At 38.5% G+C, this 25,292-nt stretch overlaps 1 protein-coding gene across 17 annotated transcripts in view; it reads left to right on the forward strand.

The window, feature by feature from the left end:
- Positions 1-25,292, forward strand: part of UBR5 (ubiquitin protein ligase E3 component n-recognin 5) — a 95,086-nt gene that overhangs the window by 7,260 nt on the left and 62,534 nt on the right. For 15 of the 17 annotated variants that reach the window (XM_082319020.1, XM_082319031.1, XM_082319029.1 and 12 more), the window contains exons 2-7: positions 12,503-12,547; positions 13,049-13,130; positions 13,311-13,387; positions 14,186-14,305; positions 17,392-17,581; positions 19,529-19,688. In XM_082319020.1, coding sequence (XP_082175146.1) covers positions 12,503-12,547; positions 13,049-13,130; positions 13,311-13,387; positions 14,186-14,305; positions 17,392-17,581; positions 19,529-19,688 — 674 coding nt within the window. Of the gene's footprint in view, positions 1-12,502; positions 12,548-13,048; positions 13,131-13,310; positions 13,388-14,185; positions 14,306-17,391; positions 17,582-19,528; positions 19,689-23,711; positions 23,814-25,292 lie in introns of those variants that run through there. The other 2 variants (XM_082319024.1, XM_082319026.1) reach the window with 2 other exon arrangements.

Below are 25,292 nucleotides of genomic sequence, written 5' to 3' on the forward strand. Positions count from 1 at the left end.
TGCTCTACTTTTTAAAGTCTTTCTGTGCTTAAAAAAAGCAGTCAACCAACACTGCTTCCTTTTCTCTTACCCTTCCCCTCTGAGGAGAATTAACTATTTTGTTTCAATTTAAAGAGCTTTTTGTTACATCTGGGAGAGAACATGTACCACCTCACTCATAGAAAGGTATGAAGTTTACCTATTCTAAACACTTCAAACATACTGTAAAACTGAGTAGAAAGGTGTAAGGTGGGCGCACTGGTCATTACATTTGTGTAAAACTGCCAGTTTGGTTCCAGTTGAGGAGTAATTGTAACTGTTGAATTTGCTATCTTGAAAAATTTTGTCTTCCACTCACAAGTCTCACTGCTACTGCCAGCACTTGTCAGGGGAATTTCTCATGGTAAATATGCTTCACCCTGTCTTTCAGCAAATCTTAGCTACCGTGCTTTAAAGTGCAGTGTGTTTTACAGTACCAGTCCACGTTGGTACAGAAAAGTTTTAAATATTTGTTTCCCACCCTTTTGTAACACCCCGGCATGATTATTTTGTTGCAGTTCTAAAAACGATCTTTAACATAGCATGTTAGAATTGTCTCATTGGCTAGTTTTTGTAATCCCAAGTCTGTTGGTGTTATGCCATAAGATGTGTCTTAGCGATTTCTCAAATTGTTTACATCCACAATGGAGATGAAATGTGTATTTTCTGTAACTTTGTTTTGGACAGCTTTTCTTGATTAAACTGGTTGCTACCTTTTATCAGAAAAGATGTCCCAAAATAGCTTTGGTCCCTTATGTTTCTGATTTAATTTTACATTATGGTGTTTTATTAAAGAATGCAGAATAAAAAAAACTTTGAAAACATTCACATGATTAGTACTATTTTGGACATTAACTGTGTTGGAACTTCTCACTATCGTTGTTTTATTGCCAGTCGTGAGGTCTGCCAATTTAATTTGTGACAACGGCAGTGTAACTCAACAGATGAAAGCACGAAGGCTGCTGGAGACTTCAGTAATCTTATGAAATTTGTCTTCAGCAGAAAAAAAAACCCACATTCAAGGGGGTGTGTTTTTTTGTTTGTGTGTTTGTTTTGCTTTTTACTCAAAGTAATCAGTATTGTGAACAGTTGGGAATATCTTGAGCAATCTAGGGTGATTACACCCATGCAGCTGTAGTTTGCCTGTTCATTAGAAAATAGCCCAGAAAGAAACTCTGCACTCTGTATGCAGGGCTTGGTGGTATTGCTTTCTGCAGCATGTTTGCCATCATCTCTAGTTAAGCTGGATGCTAATTTTTGTCCTTTTTGTTTGTTTGTTTTTAACGCTGTGTAGAAGTAGTAGTTGACTAGTTTAAGCCAAGCCTGTGTTAAAATAGCATTTTTAAAATTTGCTTACAGGCTTTCATTATACTTCATTCTCTATTCTCCATTAAGTTTCCTCAAACTCTCACCTTTTTTACCTTTGGGATAGATTCTCTCTTTATATACACAAGTAGTTTTGACACCATGAGATGGCTCTTGATTGGGATCTCTGGATTCTACTAAAAATTGTAATTTCACTATATAGTTTCCAGTGTGGAGTCTGGCATTGACTTAATATGGACAAACGTTTGTGCTACAGCATTTTTACCAAAAACTTAACCGGAAAATAAACACTTACCCATGTGAATGCAGTTGAATGGGAGCTGTAGGCCTTAGTCTGTTGTCATTTGAAGTCATTGGGATTTGCCACTTCCTTCAATAAGTGTGGTATCATTTTAATTTCTTGTTCATCTTGCAAAATTAATTTTCTTAAACGTGTCTCAGTATTTGTTCTTTCATTTACGGTATGAAGTTTTGCTGTTCTCTATCCATCCTGAAAATGATCAGAGCTGCATTTTTTTTCTCTTTCTAGTACATATCAAGAAGTGTTCTTCTAAAGAGGATTTATGGCTTTTAATCCATCTTATACTGGTTTTCCTTTTAATATAACTGAGTTACCATTGTCTGACCTTTCTTAGGTTGTTGTAACTCTTTTCTTCAGCTTTGACCACACTTCGTACATTAGTAACAGCAGTTTTCCTTCTCTCTTTTCTTTTTTCTTTTTCCTTTTTCTTTTTTCTTTTTTTTTTTTTTAAAGGCATTATTTATGCAATTTGCTGACTTTGGCAAAACGTATCTGTCTCTGGAGCAAGGATTTAAAGATACTTAATAAAACATTCCAATGATACAAGTCATAGCATCTTGTCGTGGGGCAGATTGGGTAGGCAGAATGTAATCTGGCTAGGATTGCCCTGCTGGTGACGGGAGGGCGCGGGGGGATAACAGGCTGTTCGCTGGAAGGGCCAAAGCTTTGTTTCTTTCTCTTGTGGTGCAGAATCTGTATCTGGCAAGATTGTTACCTGAAATAGTATGGCCGTAGGCAAACTGTGAAGCAGGAGGTACACAACGTGCTGCTTCATGAGTTCTTGTAGGGGAACCAAAATACTAGTTACGCTGAGGGGAAGCACCTGGAGCTTTGTGGCTTTGGTACAGACAGATGGAAAAGAGAGAATCTGTTTTTCGGCAATGCAAGAAAGTATTGTGATGAGCTGTGCACCTCAAAAGCTGGGGTTTCTCTTGAGTTATTTTGCCTGCAGTGTGCATCTGACAAAGCGATTTGGCTGCTTGTTTTTCTGGCATGGTGCTTGCTCTCTGCTCCCTATGCCAGGTCTCATTCCGTTCCTATCTAAATCAAAGATGCAGTTTCTGAGAGGAAGGTTTTGAAGATGTATGTTTGGTAGAAGACAGTACAGTGTGAGGAGGGGAGTCCATGGCATTTAAAAGGCAGTTTTTAACAAGTTTGAAAAAGTGACATACAGATAATACTGTGATATCAGAGTTTTTGTTGAAGACTTCAAGCCTTGGAATTGGAAGAATTGGCAAGTAAAGGACTGGACATGTTAAATGATCTTTCCCTATTGCTAAAACTGATTCAGCATGTGAATAAGCATGCTGGACTTTATAGCAAAGCAATTAGAGTTCAGTGTCTTGTTTGTGCTTTGTTGTTAATAAAATCACTTGTACAAAATATACTGTTGCTTTTCTCCAGCAAAGACACAAAGTATTTAATACCGTGACAGTTCTTTCTTTTTAAAATATTTTTGTAGCATTTGAATGCTCTAATCAAAGGCCATTTTCCAACATTGCACATAGTGGTCATGGCTTCCAAAAGCTTAGAGCAAGAACGAAAGGGAAAATGGTGGAGAGATTATGATTTGGGTTCCCACAGCAGCCTCAGCTGGGACCAGAACCTGGCCCTCCTGGCTTTAAGCTGGTGTTCTCGTAAAGACACAGCCTCTCTGGTGGCTTGTAATTAACTCTTGAAGGAGCTTTAACAATGTATCACTATAAGACACAAAAAGGTTTTAAGATTTTACAGTGACTGGATTTTTATTTTGATAGCAATTTTTTTTAGTGGAATCAGTACAGCAGCACTGACAGTAAAAAATAGGATTTTATTTTCCTTTGTCTAAATGTGGTCTTTTAAGTTTCACTCGTGCTAGTCAAACAAGTGTACAGCTTCCTAGCTACATTTTGGTAGCTAGCATTCATATGTTGCTCAACATAGTAATACTGGCTCGTGTTATTTCATGTGAGTATTTTTCAGGTATCCTTGAAGACAACCATGGGGCTCTAAATTCTCATTATCCACATTTTGCTGTCGCAGAAGGATATATTTACTGAAATCATGGATAGCTAAATAGCTTACAACTTTCATTGTTTTAAGATTCAGAACTCGCATCCAGCCGAGTTGGTTGATCCAATTGTTTAGCTTTTCGTGGTCTTATGGCTGAAGAAATAGCCTTCTGCTAAGTGTTAAACAGAAATTCTTTGCAGCTACAAGGACTTTGTGTAGTTGAACAGAATCTGGGATCATAGAATGATGATTTGATGCATTCTACACCAGAGAGCAGATTTCTGTCTTGTATTGCCCGAATCTGTGACCCATATTTTTGGAAGTCTGCTGTCATAGAATAACATCAGATTGAGGCTGACTTATTCTCCTGTAGCGTATGTTTCTTTTTTCCATAGAAACACCACTAGGCATTTCGGCAACCTGTAGCTGTAGATCTACTTCACTACCAAATCCTCTGGATATTGTGCTAAATAACATATGTAGGTTGCTGTAACTGCTGTGTTCTTGTCCTGTCAGGATCATACCATTTGTGATTTCTTTCTGGTTATATTCAGACTTTTCATTACAACTTTTTTTCAGAAAAGGGGCCATGCTGTGTCGTAGCTATTTTAGGATTGGTTGTTTGCTTATTTAAAAAGTGTGATTGACTTTATATTCCTCTTGAGCTAGGTTGTGGCTGCGCTTTACACTGAGGGTTTTGTTTTTTGTTTTTAATTATTATTCAGGAGGTTATGTTTTCAGTGTCACTTAAATGATAAATCTGAAGAAAGGGCATAAGTAGATTTCAAACTAGAGAAACCAGTCAGCCAGCCTAGAAATCCATCGTTCATCAGAGGCGTCTAGTTCTGGCAAACCTAATGCTGCATTTCACAAGTCCTACAGGTGGCTGTCCCCTGGTCTTGCTGGGGGCGTTCTGTTCCTGCTAGAGGAACAGAGTGCTTCCATCTGGATATTTTAGTGCCCATGAATATTTTTACTCAATGTCTAAATAATACTTCTTAGACACTTCCCTCACTCCTTGGTGTAACTTTTTTTCTAAGCCACTGCCCTTCCAGGGATTCTATAGCAAAATATGAGCTCCTAGCTTTTCAATGGCAAAAAATGTCCTTGTTGCCATGCCTCCAAGTCAAAAGCGTGGAGATCACATCCTGAAAGCAAAAAGCCGTCAGAATCACAGGATGGCTGAGGTTGGAAGGGACCTCTGGAGGTCATCTGGTCCAACTCCTGTGCTCAAGCAGGGCCATCTAGAGCTGGTTGTCCAGGACCGTATTCAGATGGCTTTTGAATAACTCCCAAGGATGGAGACTCCACAATTTCAACCTGTGCCAGTGCTCGGTCACCCTCACAATAAAAAAAGTGTTTCCTGATGTTCAGACAGAACCTCCTGCGTTTCAGTGTGTGCCTGTTGCCTCTGGTCCTGTCACTGGGCATCACTGGAAGGAGCCTGGCTCTGTCCTCTTTACACCCTCCCTTTAGGTGTTTATATACATTGATAAGATCCCCCCAGAGCCTTCTCTCCCCCAGCCTGAACAGTCCCAGCTCTCTCAGCCTTTCCTCATTTGAGAGATGCTCCAGTCCCTTAATCATCTTTGTGGCCCTTCGCTGGACTCTGTCCAGTATGTCCATGTCTCTCCTGTACTGGGGAGCCCAGAACTGGACACAGAACTCCAGGTGGGGCCTCACCAGTGCTCAAGAAAGGGAACGGTTGCCTCCCTCAGCCTGCTGGCAATGCTTTGGCTAATGCAGCCCAGGTTACCATTCACCTTCTTTGCCACAAGGCATGCTGGCTCATGTTCAACTTGGTGTCCACCAGGACTCCCAGGTCCTTTTCTGCAGAGCTGCTTTGCAGCTGGGCAGTCCCCAGCATGTACTGGTGCGTGAGGTTGTTCCTCCCCAGGTACAGGGCTTTGTGCTTCCCCTTGTTGAGTGTCATGAGGTTGCTGTGCTCTGGATGGCAGCATGACGCTCTGGCATATCCACCACTCCTCCCAGTTTGGTGTCGTCAGCAAGCTTGCTGAGGGTACACTCTGCCCCCTCATCCAAATCATTAATGAAGATATTGAACAGGACTGGACCTGGTATTGACCCCTGGGGTACACCGCTAGTCACTGGCCTCCAACCAGACTCCATGCTGCTGATCACCACCCTCTGGGCCCAGCTGTTCAGACAGTTTTCAGTCCACCTCAGCGTCTGTTGAGGCATCCATGCTTCCTGAGCTTCTCTATGAGGATCTTATGGGAGACAGCGTCAAAAGCCTTACTGAAGTCTAGGTAGACAATATCCACTGCTTTCCCCTCGTTCTCCTGTACAGCGATACGAAATCTGCCTTCCTTTCTTAAACCTACAACTGAAATATATGCTTACCCTCTCTGTAGGGCGAAGAAGATGGGCAAGTCATTTTACCTGCCTCTGCAGTGTGTGTTTAATTCTGAATATAGATACTGGTGGGTATCTGTCTTTAACCTTCTGATGTCATTTCCACTATCTTATCTTTGCTAATTTTTCTTGTCCTGCTTTAACCCTGTTATGGGCTAGCTTATACTTAACTTTAGATATAGGTCATTATCTATATCAGTGTTGTTATATCATGAAATAATAATGGTCTGCTGTAAGGGAATTTACTTTCTGCAATCATTGTATTACCTGAAGACTTTTCAGTGATATTGCAGAAAACCGTTTTCAAGAGATTAATTTGTTTGATGTTTGCCATATTAGCTTTCTACTATAGCTTACTGATTCAGCACAGTGTGTTACCATTGTTCCAGAGAGGACCATTAAACAGTCAGAACTACCTTTATCAACCAAACCGACAGTCTTAGAAAATAAAGTTTGGGAGCCATATTCCGTAAACCCATGTTGGTTGATACCATGAAACATAAGAATAGCTGTTACAGTCAGACAAGAGGTCCATCTTGTTTTCCTCCTGTGTGTGGCAGTGACCAGTGCTAGATGACAGTGTTAGAATAGGGCAAACATCCAGTGATGCTTTTCCAGCTTCTAAGAATTTGCAGCTCAGGGGTTTCCTGAGCAGTAGGTGTTGGTTTAATATGTAACAACTGAATAGTCCTAATTTATATTTCTTGGAATGGGGAGAGAACACAGTGTAAGCCATGGCACACCTGATTACTGACTGAATGGAGCAATGACTTTCTTTGTCATCTTGTTTGTTTCAGTGATCTGCGTATTATGTATAAACACGTCATCCCCCCCCACTGCTGAGTAGTACCGGTTACCTTGGAGGCTGTCATTTTGTACTTGCGCTTGGGATTTTTTTTTTTTTTTTATGTGCATTACTTTATATTTTCTACAGATAATCTTATTGCCTGCTTTTGTGTGGTACTTCAGCTTTTTTTTTTTTTTTTTTTGTAGATGCTCCCCCTTTACTACCTGGAATGATTTAATACTTACAGCACACTTTAATCTCTCCCTGCCCCTCCGCCCTTTGCTCCTACTCATTGGTGGAAAATAGGTTTTTCACCATTATGTCTTCATTTATTCCACTAGGAGAAAGATGTTTGGTACAGGAAGTGTGGAAGGCTGCCTCTTTGGAAACCGCTTTCTAACATTTAACATAGCAATCAGGACATGGCAATCAGAGGCGAGATCCTTTTGTATGCTGTATTATGGCATGGAAGATAGCTGGATGTGACTTTACATCAATGACAGCGTCCAGTGTCCAAGACATCCTGGGATCAGGAAACAAAGATAACATATTTGCTTAAGCTTCTCGTTGGTGTCCATTTTCTGCATTTCTGAGACTCTGTTTTCCTGACACCGATAGACAGGCACAGGGGTTCATTTCCGCGTGGTTCAAGACAGGCAAGTGTGAGTGGGTTTTGATCTGGAGGGTGCGCAGCTCTGCTGGGCTAAAACCTCTTACTCGGCCACATAGCTGCCTCCTTGGGTTTGGCTCACTGTGCTCAGAGCACTTCAGGACCTCAGCTGAGGGATGGAGATGAAGGTTGTATTTACTTTTTACATGTTGATAGGTATGTTACTCAATACTGTTTTCCAGTGCTTGAGTTGTCCCCCCCCCCCTTGGATATCTGCTTATTGTTAGCCTTCCCTTGGAAAAGCATTGTTACCAGTTCTTGTGTACTTCTTTGTGCTCTGGTGTGAAAGTCTCATAAGTTTGTTGGCTTACAGGCTTCATTGACATATTAAGTTGTCTTAAAGAGGCCCGATCACTTAGAAAAATCTACCAGTGCTAAATTAGTTTTATTTTTAATTTTCCTATGCAAAGTTATCCGTCATACCAAGCTGGTTATTTTTTAAATGTACCTTTCCTTTTCCTCCTCTGCAACTCTTACCATCATCACCACGTGGTGCTGAAGCAAGGAAAGCTCTTGTGGTGGGGCCCCTGCCTGATATTTTAGCTTTAAAGTGTACAAATAACTTTTTAAGGCTATAAAGGAGCAACTTCAGGAAAAATCCAAGAGAATCTTCTGAATATTGTGTCTGGGACTCTGTAGTGTTACTTGCTGAGTACAGAAAGACTTCCTTCCTTCTGGAGACATGCAGCATGTGAACATTTTTACATCTCTGAGGTTAAATCCTTTGTTTGGATTGCTTAACTTCAGTGATTTTTACTGTGTGTTCTTTAAAGACCTAGCTGACATTTAAAAATTTAGTCTAAAGTTGCAGAGAAAAATGAAAAATAGCTTGCTTTATATCGTTACAGAAATTTATCTCCGAGATGGCAGAAACTATTTTAATGCCTATAAATAAATGTGCTATTTGACCAAAGCTGCAAAATGTCAGATTAGATATTAGCACCTGTAAATATTGTTTCTGTTCAACAGCAAGTAGGTTTTTGAGGGGAAAATTATGTAAATCCTGCTACATGAGATTCCTATTTACAGTACACTGGGCTTTTCATGTTACTTGCCTGCTTGAGACAGTCTTGCAGATGTTCACTGAGTGTAGATGATGTAGGTGTGGGTTTTTTTTTTTCCCTTTATTTTTGTAACTGTTAGTTTCCTAACACATGAGGAGAGGGATGAGTGTACATTCATTGAACTATTCTAAAACCTTATAGCGGTAAGAAAGTTCTGCTTATGTCTTTGGTTTGTTTGTTGGTCTGTGAGCTGTTGCTGGTGTGATGGAAACACTTGAGGAGGATGAATATTCCTGCAGGATAACTGGCAAGGTAGGACTGCTGCTGACGGACTGCTGCAGGGAACTGAGCATGGTGAACAAGTATTATAGAAGTTTATAGTGTCTTTAAAAAAAAAAATTCTTGGGACAGCCTACTTTAAAACAAGATTTTTATTCTTACAAATTGTGTAAAAGTGCAAATTGTAAACCAGAATTTTCCACTTGTTTAAATAGGGTAAAATTACTTCAAAATGTACCGAAGTCCATTTTTTCTATAAAATACTTAGTATTTTGAAATGGAGTTTCTTTGTAGCTCTCTTGCATTCTTGAGCCTAACTTCGTTTTGTAAAGCAAGATGTGGTGGAAGGATGGGCTTTCAGATAAACTTCTCTGGAAATAGAAATGTACTTAGAGAGAAGTAATGTCTTGTGATGAATAACAGCATCATTTGTGAAGTCTGAGCTCCTGTAGTCCTGACGTGGAGCCTCTTTGGTTGCCTAGTGTGAGCATAGGTCCCTTCTATTCTGGTCAGTCTGGAGAGGCTAGGAATTGTAGCTGCAAAACTTAAAATGGAAGCAGTCCTTACTTGGCTTGGACAAACTGACCTTCTGTTTTCCTCACAACTGTTTTTGGATGAATTTTGATAGGGATATTTAAAGAATGTATGTCTTAACACAGGAGCCATCATCAATAAACTTTTTGTCTAAAAGTGTGGCAAGCTAGTGCATTTCCCCAAAAATCTGTTTGTGAGCAAAATACATGTTGCTTCTAACTTTGTCCTTTGAAATAGTTTAATTGCCTTTAATGAGAATTTTTCAAAGCTTAGCCTTTCCAGGCGTTCATATCAGAGGTTCGTTTTATCACAGAAAGGTCTCAGAGGAAGTGTTGACCTTCCTTAATGCGAGAATTGATTAAATCATCTCTGCCTCTACCTCTTCCTCCAGTGCAACATCAGTTGAAATTATTGAACGGTATTGCTACAATTAACCTGATCTTAAATAAACATTCCGTATTTTTCCTTCAGAGGGTCGGTAGTACAATACCATGCAACTGTGCAAGTAGGAAGGCTTAGATTGCTGCAGGAAATGTTTTTGTGAAATTATTTGGAGTTTTTATTTGCACAAACATGTTCTCCGCACAGAATATACAAACATATCTTTCTGCTTTACTCTTGTTTTTCTGCTGGTTTAGTTTTGTGTCTGGTGTTGACGCGAATGCTGGTGGCAGCACAAGGAAGGGGGAGGAGTGGGGGTGAAACCAGCAGCCCAGCAGGGACGCAGCCCTGGGGAGCTCCTCCTTTTTCAATGGGTGCTGTTCTGCATCAAATTCAATGGAGCCTCATGGATGTCTCAGCTTATTAGGCAGTACTTGGTAATTTTGCTATTATAGCAGTTGCATACGAGATGGTTGGGGGGTGAGATAGTTTTTCCTTTTTTAAAGTTCTGCTTTTTTCTTTGCTTTCTGTAGGAGAGTTTAGTACTTTCAGCATTGTTGCTTATATCTTCTCTGCTCTGTCCCCTTAAATGTTGACAGCAGCCTCTTTTCAATAACATCAAATCTCTTTTGACCTATGCTTGTTGCAGATAGACCTGCTCTCTTGGTGTTACTAATAGATTGAGTATGCAAGTCTTAGCTTTCTGTGCATATTTCTTCCCTATCACCTCTTTTTTTTTTTTTTTTTTTTTTAAGTAAAAAAGGATTATGATGTTTTTTTACAAATTGAAAAATGTCTCTTTCTTTGGTAGTGCTCAGGTTTTGTGACACGAAGCTCAGATAAGGAAGCTTTAAACGTTGCTCATAGACTAGTCTAGTAACCATCTCCAATAAAGCGCTGCTTTATTTGCTGTCAGCTTTTCGCGTAGGCAGTGCAATGAACTTAAAGGTAGGTTTTCCTATTCTATAATTATAACTCATGCTTGCCAAGAAGAGAAATGTTAATGGAAAACTGCTCAAGATTCCTGTGGGAAACTGTTAGGCGATATACTTAAGACATGAAACTTCAGGGACGTTTAACTTGTCGTATATTATGCAGCAGATCCCTGCTTGCTTTATAAAACCGTACAGTAAGCTGCGGAATGTGTGCCGTTCATCCTTGGGGTTCATTCCGCCTTCTCCCACCGTAGTTCGCTCTTGTGGGGTACCTTTCACGCAGATTGCATGTGAAGTTTGTGTTCTCTCTTTCCCTTTTGTGGGTTGTCTTAACAGAATCTTACCTTATCTGTGTATGTACTCTTGGCCCGGGTGAAGTAGTTGTGGTTGGAATTTGGGAGTGTGAAATTGCCTACTTACAAACCAGCAGCTTGGCTTGGATAGCAAAAGGCGATTCTAAGCACGTTCACTTCCTTCCTGCTGTCCTTTCACTGTGGTCCTTTCTTGTGCTTGAAAGTTATTTCTATCGGTATAAATTATCTTGTTTCTCAAAGAGACGTATATCTTTTTTTCCCTTTTTTCCCTCAGGACAAGTGCTTTAGAGTTAAACGCTGTTGATAATGTTAAGACTTGGCTGTTTGGACCTCTAATCTGTATTCTTTCTCATGCTCAGGGTTTGCAAGTAACTGAAGTCTATTGTCCATAGCAGTCTGTGTGTAGAACCTGAAGCGAAGCAACTAAAAAGAAAGGGTTTGAAGACGTGGATTCAGACAGGAAGACAGTGCTGGTGTGCATGTCTTTTTGTTAGGCTTAGAAAGGTGTTGCCGATTAAGAAGGAGATTTGTGGAATGCTAGGATGAGCATGGTACCAAAGTTGGGATTTTTTTTTTCTTAATTAGGAAGATCTTGCATTATGTTTACAGGATTCATCTCAGTTTTATATCTTAATATAATGTCAATATTCTAACTAAATTGGAAACTATTTAGGGGCTTTTTCAGATTGCTTGTCATCTTTGGGAAGAAAGGAGCCCAAGTTTTACCCGAAACTGCCTACCTGATGTTACGAGAGTATCTTTGCTGGCTGGAGAAGATCTTTTCTAAGTGGATTAGAAATTACCTTAGAAATTACTGTTTTGGTTTCCACTTTTGGACACCATACGCTCTAAGCAGGAGTGGTCTGTGGGTTGGCCCCTTTTTGGGTTCTGATCTTCCATTTGGTGAGGTGCCATGAAAGTGAGATGGAAGTACTTTTGGAAACATTCTTTCCCTTTACTAAAAGGTGATGTTGTACATAACTCTCTATATAGTGAATTTTCTCTGGATTGCTTCTTCTATTAGGCAGTTTGTTGCTTGTCCCTTTTGATGCTGGCTTTTGTGCATCTCTTTTCCTGTCTTTTCTGTTTAGGGGAACTTACTGTCATATTTTTGGCTCTGATGTGCCACGTGTGGATTTCCTAGAAAATGATAATCCCATCTGCTCTGGGAGACTGTATTCAAGTTTTTACAAGGAAACACAAGAATATCTACAGTTAATGCTCATTGCTTCATCTGCTTATCGTGTATGTAAAGTTGTATGTGGTGGTAACAAGGCAGGGGTAGTGCTTTTTGACAGTGACTTGCAAAACACATAGAAATGCAAGAAAACACGGGGTTTGGGGGAAGATAGTAGGTGGAAGGGTAAAACTCTAAAGCAAAAAAACTCCAATACAAAAACCTGATTTGAAGCTGAACACCATCCAGTTCTCATACAGACTCCCAACACCAAGTAGTATTTATATCAAGCTTCATTAAATGTGGTGGTAAGTTGTTCCTATAACGTCATAAATATGCTGCTTAAGTGGATGTTGTGTACTGTGGAGGATGTCTTTCAAACAACAGCTTCATTTCTTTTTGTTTCAGATTAAGGGAAGTTTCAGAGAAGCTGAACAAATATAATTTAAACAGGTAAGGCCTATCACATGCTGCTGCTAATCATTTAGGAAAGTACAATTTTTCTAACAGCAACAAGAAGCAAATGATTGTACTGCAGGTATAGCCTTAGCCTCCATAATAAAAATAAAATAACAATGAAGTTCAGAAATGCTTCAGATAACACAGTTCCTATATTAGGAAGAAAATGTTAGGTTTTCAGTTATGATAAGTTACATTATTAAATACACTCCTTATGAAATGACTCCTTAATTTGAAGTATAACCCCTGTTGTTTATTGCTCATCAAATTAACTGAAAACTCTATCACCTTTTAAGGTTTTGTTCTGCATTTTCTGTGCTTAATGACCAAAACTATATCATAGTTGCTTCAACTAATGCACATTTAGTCATTCTTGAATGTTTTTATATTGGTAACTGTCACTGCACATTGTTCCTTCCATATACCACTTGTTTTTTATTTTTTTCAGACTTTAGAAGTTTAAAAATGTTATACATGCTCACTTTTTGTTTTCAGCCACCCCCCTTTGAATGTATTGGAACAGGCCACTATTAAACAGTGTGTGGTGGGACCAAATCATGCTGCATTTCTTCTTGAGGTAAATTACTTAAATCTGCTCAGATAACAAACTTGAAACCATACAGTTAAAATTAATTCTTCTAACATCAAATTGGTCAACATTCTTCAGTAACTGAAGACTTGTTTTTGTTTGTATTTTTCTCTGTAACTTGTCTTACATTTCAATTTTAGACACTTGGTTTTCTTGTTTTAAATATAGGATGGTAGAGTCTGCAGGATTGGTTTTTCAGTTCAACCAGACAGATTGGAATTGGGTAAACCTGATAATAATGATGGGTAAGAAACACTTTTCTTCATATTAAATAATTCTTTTGAACTGGATAAGCAGCTTGGCTGCTTTTTTGGTTTTATTTTCGTTTATTTTTTAAACTAGATTGCCTTTGGAATGGGTACTTTGAGTAGATACATAATGGTTATGGTGATGCAGCCAAATAGCCTAGCTTGACAAACTGGTGTAGGAATAATTAGTAGATGTGATTCTAAAAGAAGTGAGACAGGATCTCTTTAACTTCAAGAAACAAACCCCTCCAAAAATAATCCTTATGAAAGAAACTGTGTTAAATTGTTAAGCCTCATGTAGAATCCACTCTGAAAGTGGTCCCATCTGGAGAGTCTCACTTTCTAGACCTGTTGTCTTCAATCCAGGTAAGTCCCTTTTAATAGGACTATTTAGTGGTTCATATTTGAATGTAAACCACTTCTTAATGTAGAAGTAGCATACTCAGGCTCAGGTTTATGGATAGAACACGTGGTGATTACAATTTGTGCGTATAAGCTAACTGAAAACTTAGCGCAGTGGCTAACTCAAATCGCTAATTAGCTTAATATGTATTTGCAACTGTGCTATTATGGATTGCCGATGTACATAAGATCTGTTAGGCATGCTTTCCACTTTCTTTTTCCAGTGTACCTCTTAATATACAGTTAGATTAGTTTGGAATATTCCCCAAGGGTGTTGCTTAAGCTGGTATGTTACCAGACTAAGTCCCTGAGAATTTAGACCTGGGATTCCAGGTTTTGTTCTTAACCCATTTGGGATTGTTTTGTGACTGATTTACCATCTTTTACTTTCAGTTCAAAGTTGAGCAGTGGCTCAGGGGCAGGAAGGACATCCAGGCCAGGCAGGACTAGTGACTCCCCATGGTTTCTGTCTGGTTCTGAAACTCTGGGCAGACTGGCAGGCAACACCCTTGGGTAAGTTTTGATAGGATTGAGGCTGCAATCTGTTTGTTCCATATTTGAGTATATGTGTATACACATATATAAATTGTATGCAGTATGTATAAGGGAACGTATAATTACAGCAGTTGTATAGGTAGGGTATAATAAAAAAAAACTTTTATTGACTTGGTTAAAATAACAGATATGCAAGTGACCCTTCAGTACCTAGGATATGGAGCGTTCTTCATGTATGTGTGAAGAATAACTTGGTTTTGGCTGTGTTGTCTTTTTTTGAACGTTTTTTAGTTCCTTGATTTTTGAAAAGCCATTTTTTAGAGGGACACTATCAATTTAGACCCTGATAGGCCAGCAGCATAAAGTGAGTGCATTTATGCAGGAAGAATCTTCATTATCTTTGTTTGCAGACCTTTGTGTGCTCAGTTTTATTATGCCTTCCTCTCTCCTGCCCCAAGTAATGAGCAGTGTTTTGTTAGTTGCGGTCTTACACATAGTAATAGGAAGGGAACATTTGGAAAAGGTTGTCACTCAGAACCTTTAAAATTGTACTATATATTAAATGCACTATACAGATTCAGTTTTTTTATCATTAGCTTTAAAATTGATGGTGTCCCTTTATATAGCAATGTAAATTAATCTTCATTACATAGTCACAGTGAACTCTTCGTTATATGCTTTTGTAAGACATGTTGAACAGTGCTGCTTCCTAAGGTTACTAACCATAGTAAGAGAGAATTGCATTGACAAACTGTGGTTTCTGCATGTGAATGATTTGTTTAAGAGGAAGGAACAACAGCCTTTCCACGAAAGTGAATTTGTTGTTTATGTTAACAAATAAGCTAATTTCATCTGGAGTTTAGCTGCATGAAAGATAACCCACCCCCCAAACTTTTTGTGAAATCTTTGTGCATCTGAACCTAAAATCCGTGTGTTAAACTTTAAAGGCAAACTGGTATTGTCATGTTTAAAAACTTACTGTGGAAAGTGTAAGACTCTTTTCTCCTTGTTATTTTTACCTGAGCATAACCAGTTAAAATTGTTTGAAGCTATGGGCTTAGGAGACCAACCCTGAAGAGTTCCTAATTTCTTCCCCTGCATGTTTCAGAACTAGGTAGCTGAAAGTCACCGAACTAGTTGAGTAGCAGTAGACACTATAACTGCTCTATTAAATGAAGGGAATACTTGACTTAAGATTAGATTAGATCACTGGATTTGGAAAATTGCTAGCATGCTGTTGGGCAGCAGAGAGATGTGGAAAACTAGTAGGTGAGCAGAAATGAAAAGAAAGATTTCCATTATATATTAATATTTATTCTAGGTTTAGACAGCTTTAATAGGAATAGCTGTGTCTTTATGATTTTTTTTTTTCTCTATAACAGGACGAAGTTAGGACACACTTGGAATATTTGAATTATTATACGAATATAAATGGTTTTAACTGTTCCATATCTTAAGTCTGTGATTGATAGTTTATAACTTAAAGTAGAAAATGCATCTGTAATAGGTATTAAAATCTAATACATAACCTTTTCTTTAAACCCACATCTTCCCTGATGAGAGTTGAATTGGGAATTGTTGTGTAGGAAGAATTTGACTTCCCCTCATTCCCCTTCTTTTCCCTTCAGCCCCCTTCCCACCTTTAGAAACGAATTAACTGGCTCGTTTTGTTTAAAATGTCACATTCTTCTTTGGTTTGGGCTTGGTTTGGCTTTTTTTTTCCATGTTAAGTAGTATCTTTTTTCTTGGAGCTCTCTTTCTAACTCACGAGACAAGACTTTTCCTAAAGCCATCATTGCATTGCTTTTTGTCTTGTCGTTGTCTATGTGGTTGCTGTCTAGAATCCTGAAAATGTAGATGTGTCTGTGACAGGGCCTCACCATAGGCAGATACTTTGAGTTATTCTGTGATTGCATGGTCTCGTCAGGAGGAGAAAAAAAAAGAACAACAAAAAAAGAGAAGGATGTTAGTAATCAACTTCAGCCGTAAAATGTAAGACAAGCATTCTTACTTAATTAGCTTTTATAGCTACATGTGGTGTACTTTTAACGTGAATTTATTAGGTACTGTTTCGGAGAACATACCTTTTATTTTAAATGTTTTTCTTTTTCATGAAAGGAGATTGAGGATTCGGGTGGTTAAGAGCAGGAAAGTTCTGCTGATACTGATTATTAAATAGCAATAATACCATATCCAATATCCTTTAAGGTAGATTTGTACAACAAAGTTTAGTTAACCTTGAAGAACAAACTAGACTCTTGTAGCCTTTCATGACAACAGAGTATCTAGTCTTAGGTCCAGAACAGATTCAGTTGACACAGTTCTGTGGTGTTAAGATTAGTGGAAAGTTGTAATGATGGGGAGTTGTCTATTTCTACAAATCACTGCCTTTTTACTCCCTTGTTTTGATACTGACTCATGGAAATGAAAAAACTGTTCAGTCAGTTTAGGCATGTTTTTGCAACATATACCGTTGGTGTTGATTTCTTCAATAGGAGTGGGTCCCGAGTAGACTATCTCTTGAAAACCATCCATGAGGATCAGAGTACTATCTATTGTAAGATATGTTTTGCAGTAAAGAAGATTACTTGATTTTTCTAGTGTAATCTTAAGCAATTTCTTCATGTAAATCAAGTCTCAGAAATTTTAGAAGACCCATCTAAGTATAGTGACCTTCTGTCAAACAGAGTCCACTGACTGTGAAGCTGCTGCGTATGTGCTTTTATAGTAGGAAGTTAACAGCTGAGTGTTAGATGTTACGCTGCTGATACTGTTGCTTTTAGAAACTCTGGGAACTGGTGCGTGTATTTATGTATGTATACATCCACATGACTATATGAATAGGGAAGAGTGCAACTTCCAGTTGGGAGTCCTGTTTTATATTTCTTCTGTGTAATTCAGAACTTTATCAATTGCCTGGTGCTCTTGTTCTTACTAGTTTTGAGAGATACTTTCATAGTGTTTGTCTATGAAGTCAATCTGCAGTATTTTTCAGAGACAGACTACAAGTCATTAATAATGAAACTAAAGACTTACTTCTTGAAGTAGTCCCCAAAGTATGCTGCTATATTAAAAAAAAAAATATTATGATCTAAATCTTCTAGAAGTCGCTGGAGTTCAGGGGTTGGTGGAAGTGGAGGAGGATCTTCTGGTAGATCATCTGCTGGAGCTCGAGATTCTCGAAGGCAGACCAGAGTTATACGCACAGGACGCGATAGAGGATCTGGACTGCTGGGGAGTCAACCGCAACCAGTGATTCCAGCATCAGTCATTCCAGAGGAACTCATTTCACAGGTACCTGAGATTGAAACTGCTTGTTGCCAAAAACCTGGAGAGCTGCTCATAGCATGTGGACAGGAATGTGTTGTAATAGTGCATTTGCTCCAAGAAGTAACGACATATAATTGAAAAGATTGACTTTCTCTAGCTGAATTGCTTTTATTCTTAAATGTGTAGTGTGACTGATAGACTTTTTTTGGATTCTAGAATTTTTGTTTCCCAAGCTTCCACTAAGACAAGGTATGTGTTTAATCTAGATGAGCAATGTCATGCATTGTTCATTTGCAGGTGGAAGAGGTAGCGAGAAAATAAAAAAATTTGAGAATCGTATCAAGCACGTAGCTAATAAAGTTAAGTTTCTTGGAGTATAAGGAAGGGGCGCAGGTTGGCTCTTTTTTTCCTTGTTTGGTAAAAGGAGTGATCCATTTTAGATTTAAATGAGAGATATTAAACATACTTAATCTCTTTAAAACACTAATAATTTTTCTTCATGGACACCTCTGTTTAAGTTTTTATAAATGTAACTGATGAATGTTGAGTATAAATTGCTCTGTGTTTGCACTGTTAATGCACTAAAGCCTGAATAAGCTGAAGGACTTTGCATTGTGTGATTAAGTGGAGTTTGTAAAAAAAACAACATTTTTCTCCATGTTTGAAGAAAATAATACATTCAAAATATGTGACTAGTTAATGCATTTTAATTCTTAGTTCAAAACAAGTTGCTGGTCTACCTTTGGAATACAGATGTTAGTTGCTACGCCGAAGATAATCTGCGTGCATGTTTTGCATGGCCTATAGCATGACTGGCACAAGATAGGAGCTAGCAGGCAAGGTATCTACAGACCCACCAGTGACAGACTGGCTTCTAGTTCCTTTCTCTTTTTGAATTAAAAACCCAGAAAAAGCTGGGAGCTTCTGCCTTCACAGAGGCAAGATACTGGAGGTGTTTACTCTGTAGTTAGCTCTGCTTTCAGGAGGTGGTTTGGGTAGATGACTTCCAGTGGTCTCTTTCAGCTCTGGGGTGGTGGGGTTTTTTTGACTTCATTGTTCACCTCCAGGTTTTTTTGAGAGTGTTTACTGACATCCTCGGTACCTTACATAAATAGAAAACCAGACTAATACCCCATGGTCCAGACAGTTGCATTATGTATGGTTCGTTGGTTAGGTTGTAACTAACTTTGCTTCCCTTGCTGTGATCTTTTGGGGTTTTTTTTTGGTTGTTTGGGTTTGTTTTTTTTTAATAGCATACTTTATCTACCTTTAAAACAGAAGGTGTCTAAACCATTTTTGGGGTAACTCTAAAGCAGTCTGTCTGGAAAAACAAAATGCTGTGCATCCTAGGGTTAGTGGAATAGACCAGAATGCTTCTGGTTTTCATAAATTCATTGCATCTGTTTAACATTTGGAAGGTTTTTTCCTGCATTTACACTTTGCTAATAAAAATCTAAATGTTGCAGAAACTGCTGAAGATAAGCCTTTAGAAACAGAATCATGAGAAAAACAGAGGAAGTAAGGTGGTTACATATTGAAGGGCAGTGGAAAGAGAAACCAGTGTCAAAAAGACAGGGGTTCTGGTGTAGTTTTGGAACAACAGTTGATTGCAAAACTCTGTTGATGGACATAGTAAGTTTAAACATTTTTATAGAAACATATAGAACATTCTCAAAAACAGATTTTGCTTATCCTTTAACTACAGCATTAAGCATTCCAAGAAGTGGATTCTAAGATTCCATTGTGAAATTCAGCACCAAAGTTGGAATTCAGTGGCCTAATTTGAACTGAGAGAAGGTTGACTATCTAGTACAAGATACTGTGAAAAATCTGTGTGAGCCTTTGTCTGTATGTACTGTGATTGACTTTTGGGTTTTATTAGAATTCTTTCAGAATTAAGCATTCTTTTCTTATGAATGGTGATTGGTGAGCTGAGAATGACCAGTAACCAATTGTACTCTGCTCTTACAGGCACAAGTTGTTTTACAAGGAAAGTCCAGAAGTATTATTATTCGGGAACTCCAGCGAACAAATCTTGATGTAAACCTTGCTGTAAATAATTTGTTGAGTCGTGATGATGAAGATGGAGATGATGGGGATGACACAGCAAGTGAATCATATCTTCCTGGAGGTTTGTATCCTGCAACTTTTGATAAGAAAATGCCAATGTGTTCCTATTTTTCTGTATTTAAGCACTGGTGGTGTGCTCAGTGCTGTGCAAGGTATGCAGCGAAGACAGTTCTTGCTTATAGGAGCAAAGGCTAAAGATGCGCAAAACAAAAGACACACTGGGATGCCTTGAGAGATTAGGTTAGGCATTGAAGAATAACTGTTGACCCTGTTTGTGGGTGGCATGAAAGTTACTTTTTTTTTTTTTTTTAGGATCCCAGGCTTTGTAACATCAGCATTACTTACATCTGTATTTTGCTGCTCAACGAGATGCTGAGACTGCTCTGTGGCTTGCTCATAAAAGCTAATTCTAAAACCTTCTAGTGACTTGCATGCTTTTTACTACTAACATATATTCTTAAGATACAGCACTTTTTAAAGCAAAAATTATACAGCTTTTTTTTTTTTTAATCAAAATGCTTCAAGCGAGGGCAAAACAGCTTATGGTTTTTACAGTTAGATTGAAAGTTTATTCTTCATCTCAGGTTCCCCTCATAAATGCCGTAGTATTCTGGCTATACTGGTAAAATGCTGTAATTGAAGTCCAGCTATTTTTTAAATATTGTCTGTCCCATACAATTGCTTTTTATAAAAGACTTTGAGTCTTCTTTTGCATTGGCTAAATAATTTAGGTAATCTTTTCTTGCTGAGTAAACATATTTGAAAACATAGCAGCCAAATCTAATGTTTGTGTTAGGTGCACTGCATGATAAGAACACATCTGAACTCTGACTACATATTAGCTTTTCTTTCTGTGTGTCAAAATGACGTTTTGATATTTTTCTAATAAATGGTTTTTTTTCTGCTCATCTGGTTCACCAGGAAGGTTCATGGGCTTCTTCCATCTTTATCTTGTCAATCATGTGATTAGACAAAGGCTTTTTTTGTTCTGCAGCAAGTGCTTTGTATTTCATTTTGCCTCTTCTAGTTTTAGTTGCATCTGTCAAGCTTCTTTATTTTGCTGTGGAGTCAAGAATCCTCTGGTGAAAGGGGCGAAAAATCTTTGAGTCTTCTTTTTTAGTGATCAGCTTAATAGCATTAGATGCATTGGAGGAAGTAAATTCTCCTAACTCTTTCCAGGTATTCAAAGCAGTTCTTACTCTAAGCATACCTGCATGCATTCCTGCAGAACCGTCCTTCAGAAGATAAATCACTGTTAGCAATCATTTAGAGTAAAAATTCCTTTTAACCACACTAACCAGCTTTCTATAGCATGAACTATACTCTTAATATCTCTTGAGATCATAAGGATCAGTTAATAGGGACCATCTGACAACCTGTGACTGGTAACTTTTATTTGAAGGTGCCTGCGCTGCAGTCTGTGAGTCTTTTGTATGAGAGATAGGTTAAAGTAGTATAGAGTTTCACTGTCCTCGCTAGCTGTTCAGAAAACAATTTTATCCTTGGCTTAATGTTTGAAGCTCCTCCCCTGTTTAGACTAATGTTTCCTATAAGGGATTGCAACCTCCTAATATTAGTATTTTTTTCCTTTTTCTTCTACCCCGCAGAGAAACTGGGCTACCTCTTCCCCAGTTCTTGTGGGAAAAGACGTGGAAATGACAGCTGAAATGAGACTTATGTCTTAATTTCAGTCTTCAAAGATGTAATTCGCAATTTGTAGAACATGCTATGTCTTCTCTGTCTTAAGTTATGTCAGCTTTGTGGGCAAAAGTAAGTTTGTTGCACAGAAATGAATTAATTTGATATCTGAATGTGATCAAAACAGTAGGAAAACTCTAACTGAACACTAGTCAGTGCTGTCATGACTCTACTGTTGGTACATGAAGTAGTACAAATTACCAGTCCTCACATGTGTCACATAACCATGCAGGCTGGTTTTCAGGAAAACCTGATGGCCAGAGAAACTTGCCTATAGGTCTCTGGAAAAATACTAACATTCTGTCCTTCAGAACTATGTAGAACCTTTTTTTTAAGTCTTTTGCTCTAGAAACTTTGCACTCTTCTTGCTTTCACTTGTCATCTCGCCTGTGGATGCTCTTTTGGAACTATAACATCAGAGTTCATAAAAGAAAACTGTAGATGACTGGTAAATGCTATATGCATTCAATCCTTAGTCAGTTTTTTCTAAATGATTCTGAAAGATAGATGAAGAACTTCCACTTTTTTTTTTTTCTTTTTTTTTTTAAATTATGTCAAATTATGCTTTAAAGCTTTTTGATTTTGTTCCTTCCAAGCACAAAAAAAGCAAATGACAAGACTGCTTTTGCCTCAGGACTTTCAAGGCTCTTGCATTTTGATTAAAAGCATATGCTAATTTTTGCTTTCTCCCTTCTGCATGTCTGGTGCTTTGTGACCCTTAAATTTAGGGTTACTCCTCTAAGCCTTCCAAGACAGAGAAGCTTTTTTTAAAACACTAAGAGTAGTTTACACAAAATTCTTATTTAATACATCATAATTTCATTAATATATCAGTTGTGATAATTCCAGTTAGTATTGTAAAGGTTCTGCATCTGAATTTTTTTAAGGTAACAAAAAACATGTCTCGGTTCTTCCTGAATTCTTCAAAACGTCTTAAGTGAAGAGCAGAACTTTACTTTTCTGCACAGACTGCCTTCAATAAGTGTCTCTTAGATATTTATTTTTGGACTCTTATGTACTTTGATTTTGACTTCTCTGATGTAGTCCTGTTTCTTTTGTTTTATGATAGTTAGCAGAGAGGAATGTGGGTTCATTTGATACATAATAAGTACATAAAGAAAATAATCAAGGTAAAAACTACATAGATCAAGATAATCTAGCATAGAAAAGACTCGAAGGTCTCTAGATTAATTTACCAGCTCCTATCAAGTTGTATTAGAGGCTTCTTCTGGGCTTTATATTCTGTTAATCTTCTGTATAGAGACTCTGTAGAAGTTAAAATATTTTGTTGTTTGTATAGTTCAGATGTGTGCGTGTCTGCTCGGTAACGTCTGCATGATATAGTGGGTTCTTGCTAGTGGGGCTTGTGAAACATAGGTTTGGCAACATCCAGACTACTTTGGATTTTGGAATTGAGAAGAGCTTGTTTAAAAGTCCATTTTTTTTAAAGGAGAGAAGAGAGACAAGCTGGTATTGCAGCAGTACTTACTGTATTGGCTTGCAGTGAGGGGAGGTGGGAATGGGAGCATAGCGTAGGATCAGTTCAGTGGCTTGCCTTTGGGGAAAACAATTAGGTGTGGTTTTGTTGGTGTGGTTTGGTTTTCTTTTTTTTTTTTTTCTTTTCCCAAGATGAACTTCAAGTTGGGTGATGTTTTGAATAAATATATCTTATCAAGAAATGAGTTCTGGAGTTCTGTTTGAGTCTGGTTTCCTAGGAAACCAAAATACATATTTCCCTCCACTGTCACAGTTTTGCCAATTTAATCCAAACTTTAAAGAGGAGGAGATACTGAAGACATTCAATTCTTGAATATTTCATAAAAATATGCAGCTGAGAAGAGAGGAGAGAACTTATGATTGCCCCCTTAAGAGAAAAGGTTTAATGTGAGCTCAACTTGAGATCAGAATCAATCTAAGCCATGCCTTCAGTTAGTGAATCCAGTGATAATGCTACGCATGGAGCTATTGAATATAAAACTTTTCTCAGTACTTGAATTGCTGCTTATGTCCATACTGAAACTTGTGGGGTTTTTTTATTGGTGGGGTTTTTGGTTTTCTTTCCTCTGCACTAGATATCCTTTTCCTTCCAATTTTCAATGGTATTTCCTAGTAAATCATAGGTACTTTCTTATCTCAGTAGGTTGATCGGAATTATCACATCTAAATGCCAAGGGTGCGGTCTGATTCTGGTCTAACATGGCACAAGAGATGAATGATATCATCCCAGGGGGGTTTTCTGAAGAGCAGGAAAATAAAGTCGTAGAGAATGTTTTTTTCCCCTGGATTCTTAAACTGGATGTAGTCTTGCAGTATCTGTGTTTTCGCAGCACTAAAAACATTCCAGTGGTGTTTGAAGGGGAGTGGATTTGGCTCCTATCCCTACTGGTTTTAGCACCTTTGTTTGCTGATATAGAAAAAGGAAGAAGGGGGATCTCTTGGAGAACTATTGGAAGAAAATTAAAATCTGATTTGAAGCTGAAATAAGAGGGTAAGAAAAGGGTTCGTTTCCTCACTTGTCTTAATGCACATTTAGCCAAAAACCACATAGTTTTGGTTCTTAAGTCTGATGGCTTCAATTTTTACTTTCCTTTTTGGAAGCACAGCTAAACTCAAGATGCCTAACATAGTGGAAGGGGGGTGGGTGGGCGGGCATGTGTGTGTGTTGCAAGTTAGCGTGTATTTTCTGTCAAGAGGATTTCTGGCTTAGCTTACCTTGAAAAAAACATATTGTCCATTTTGAATGAGGCTGGAGAGTTCTTTTCTGTACTGGCCAATCCTCTTCCTAAAAAGAGATCAAAATTTTTTGCAATTTTTGGCTGGATAGTGACCAAAAAAAAAAATAAATGAGAATGAGTTGCTAGAGTGTAGAGAGGTTGGAGCTTACCTAGGAAGAGATGGTTGTGGTGGGTTTGGGAGGAGGGAAGAGGAGCAGTGTGTGACTATTGGGAGATACAGCAGTCTCAGCTGTGTTTCCAGCTCTTGAAGTCTGGTACTTACAAGCTGATGCTCTTAAGGTGAGGTGTACTGCTGCTTTATCATTGTGGAAAGCCAGTGGAAAATAGATAAAGTAGCAGGCAGGATAAGGCCACTCTGAAGGATCTGAAGTGTTCCAGTAAGACAGAGTCTGTTAGCCGAATCTGAATTTTTTTACTAGGATTTCCAAGCAGTCTGTCAAGGATGACTTCCTAAAACATACTGCATGGACCATTGAGTCCCAAATGGTGTGCTTTTAGAAGCACAGACTACACTTGAGTGGATTACTTATTTAATGCAAACAGCATCCATGCAGGTCTTGCGTGCTTTGAAATCCACAGCGCTCACTAGTTACAACGCAGTTTTTCTGCGGACAGCTGGTTGTAGTTGGTATGTGTTACGTGTACTGGAGAAGAGAGTTTAGAATTCAAGGATGAATATTCTGATGTACAGGGATGTGAAAGTCTCTAACGCTTGCAATTATCAATAAGTGGAACAGTTAAGTGAATTAATACTGGCTCTAAGTGTGGACTTCTGGTCCCTTTTCAGTTTTTGAATACCCTCTCCTTTGTGTCCCCCCACCCTTCATTCCAGACACTGAGAAGAAGTTACTACTGTTAAGAATGCTTTTATTTAACTTCATACCTTGATTTCTAGCCACTATTTTGTTTTATGCTTACGATGAGGTTGAGAACTGGATGTGTTGAAGTGATACGTGCTCCTTCCATGTTCCCTGAAGGGACTCTGTGTACAGCCTCATGCTAGCTTCACGAGTGGTTTAAGCAGATGAGGTTAGGAGCTGCCAGAAGGAGCTATCCTGCCATTCCCTTGCATGGTGGTGAGGTTTGTGAGCCTGCATGGGTTAGCTGAAACCTAATTTGGGGAGCCTGATTTTTTTAGTCAGATTTGCTTGAAAGTTTGGGAAGGGGCAGAAGTGCCTCCTCTGGCAGCCTTAGGGTCAGGTCAGCTTTGCTGCATGTGGTGAGGCACCACC

Source organism: Platalea leucorodia (assembly GCF_965183815.1).
Source record: "Platalea leucorodia genome assembly, chromosome: 1".
NCBI lineage: Eukaryota > Metazoa > Chordata > Aves > Pelecaniformes > Threskiornithidae > Platalea > Platalea leucorodia.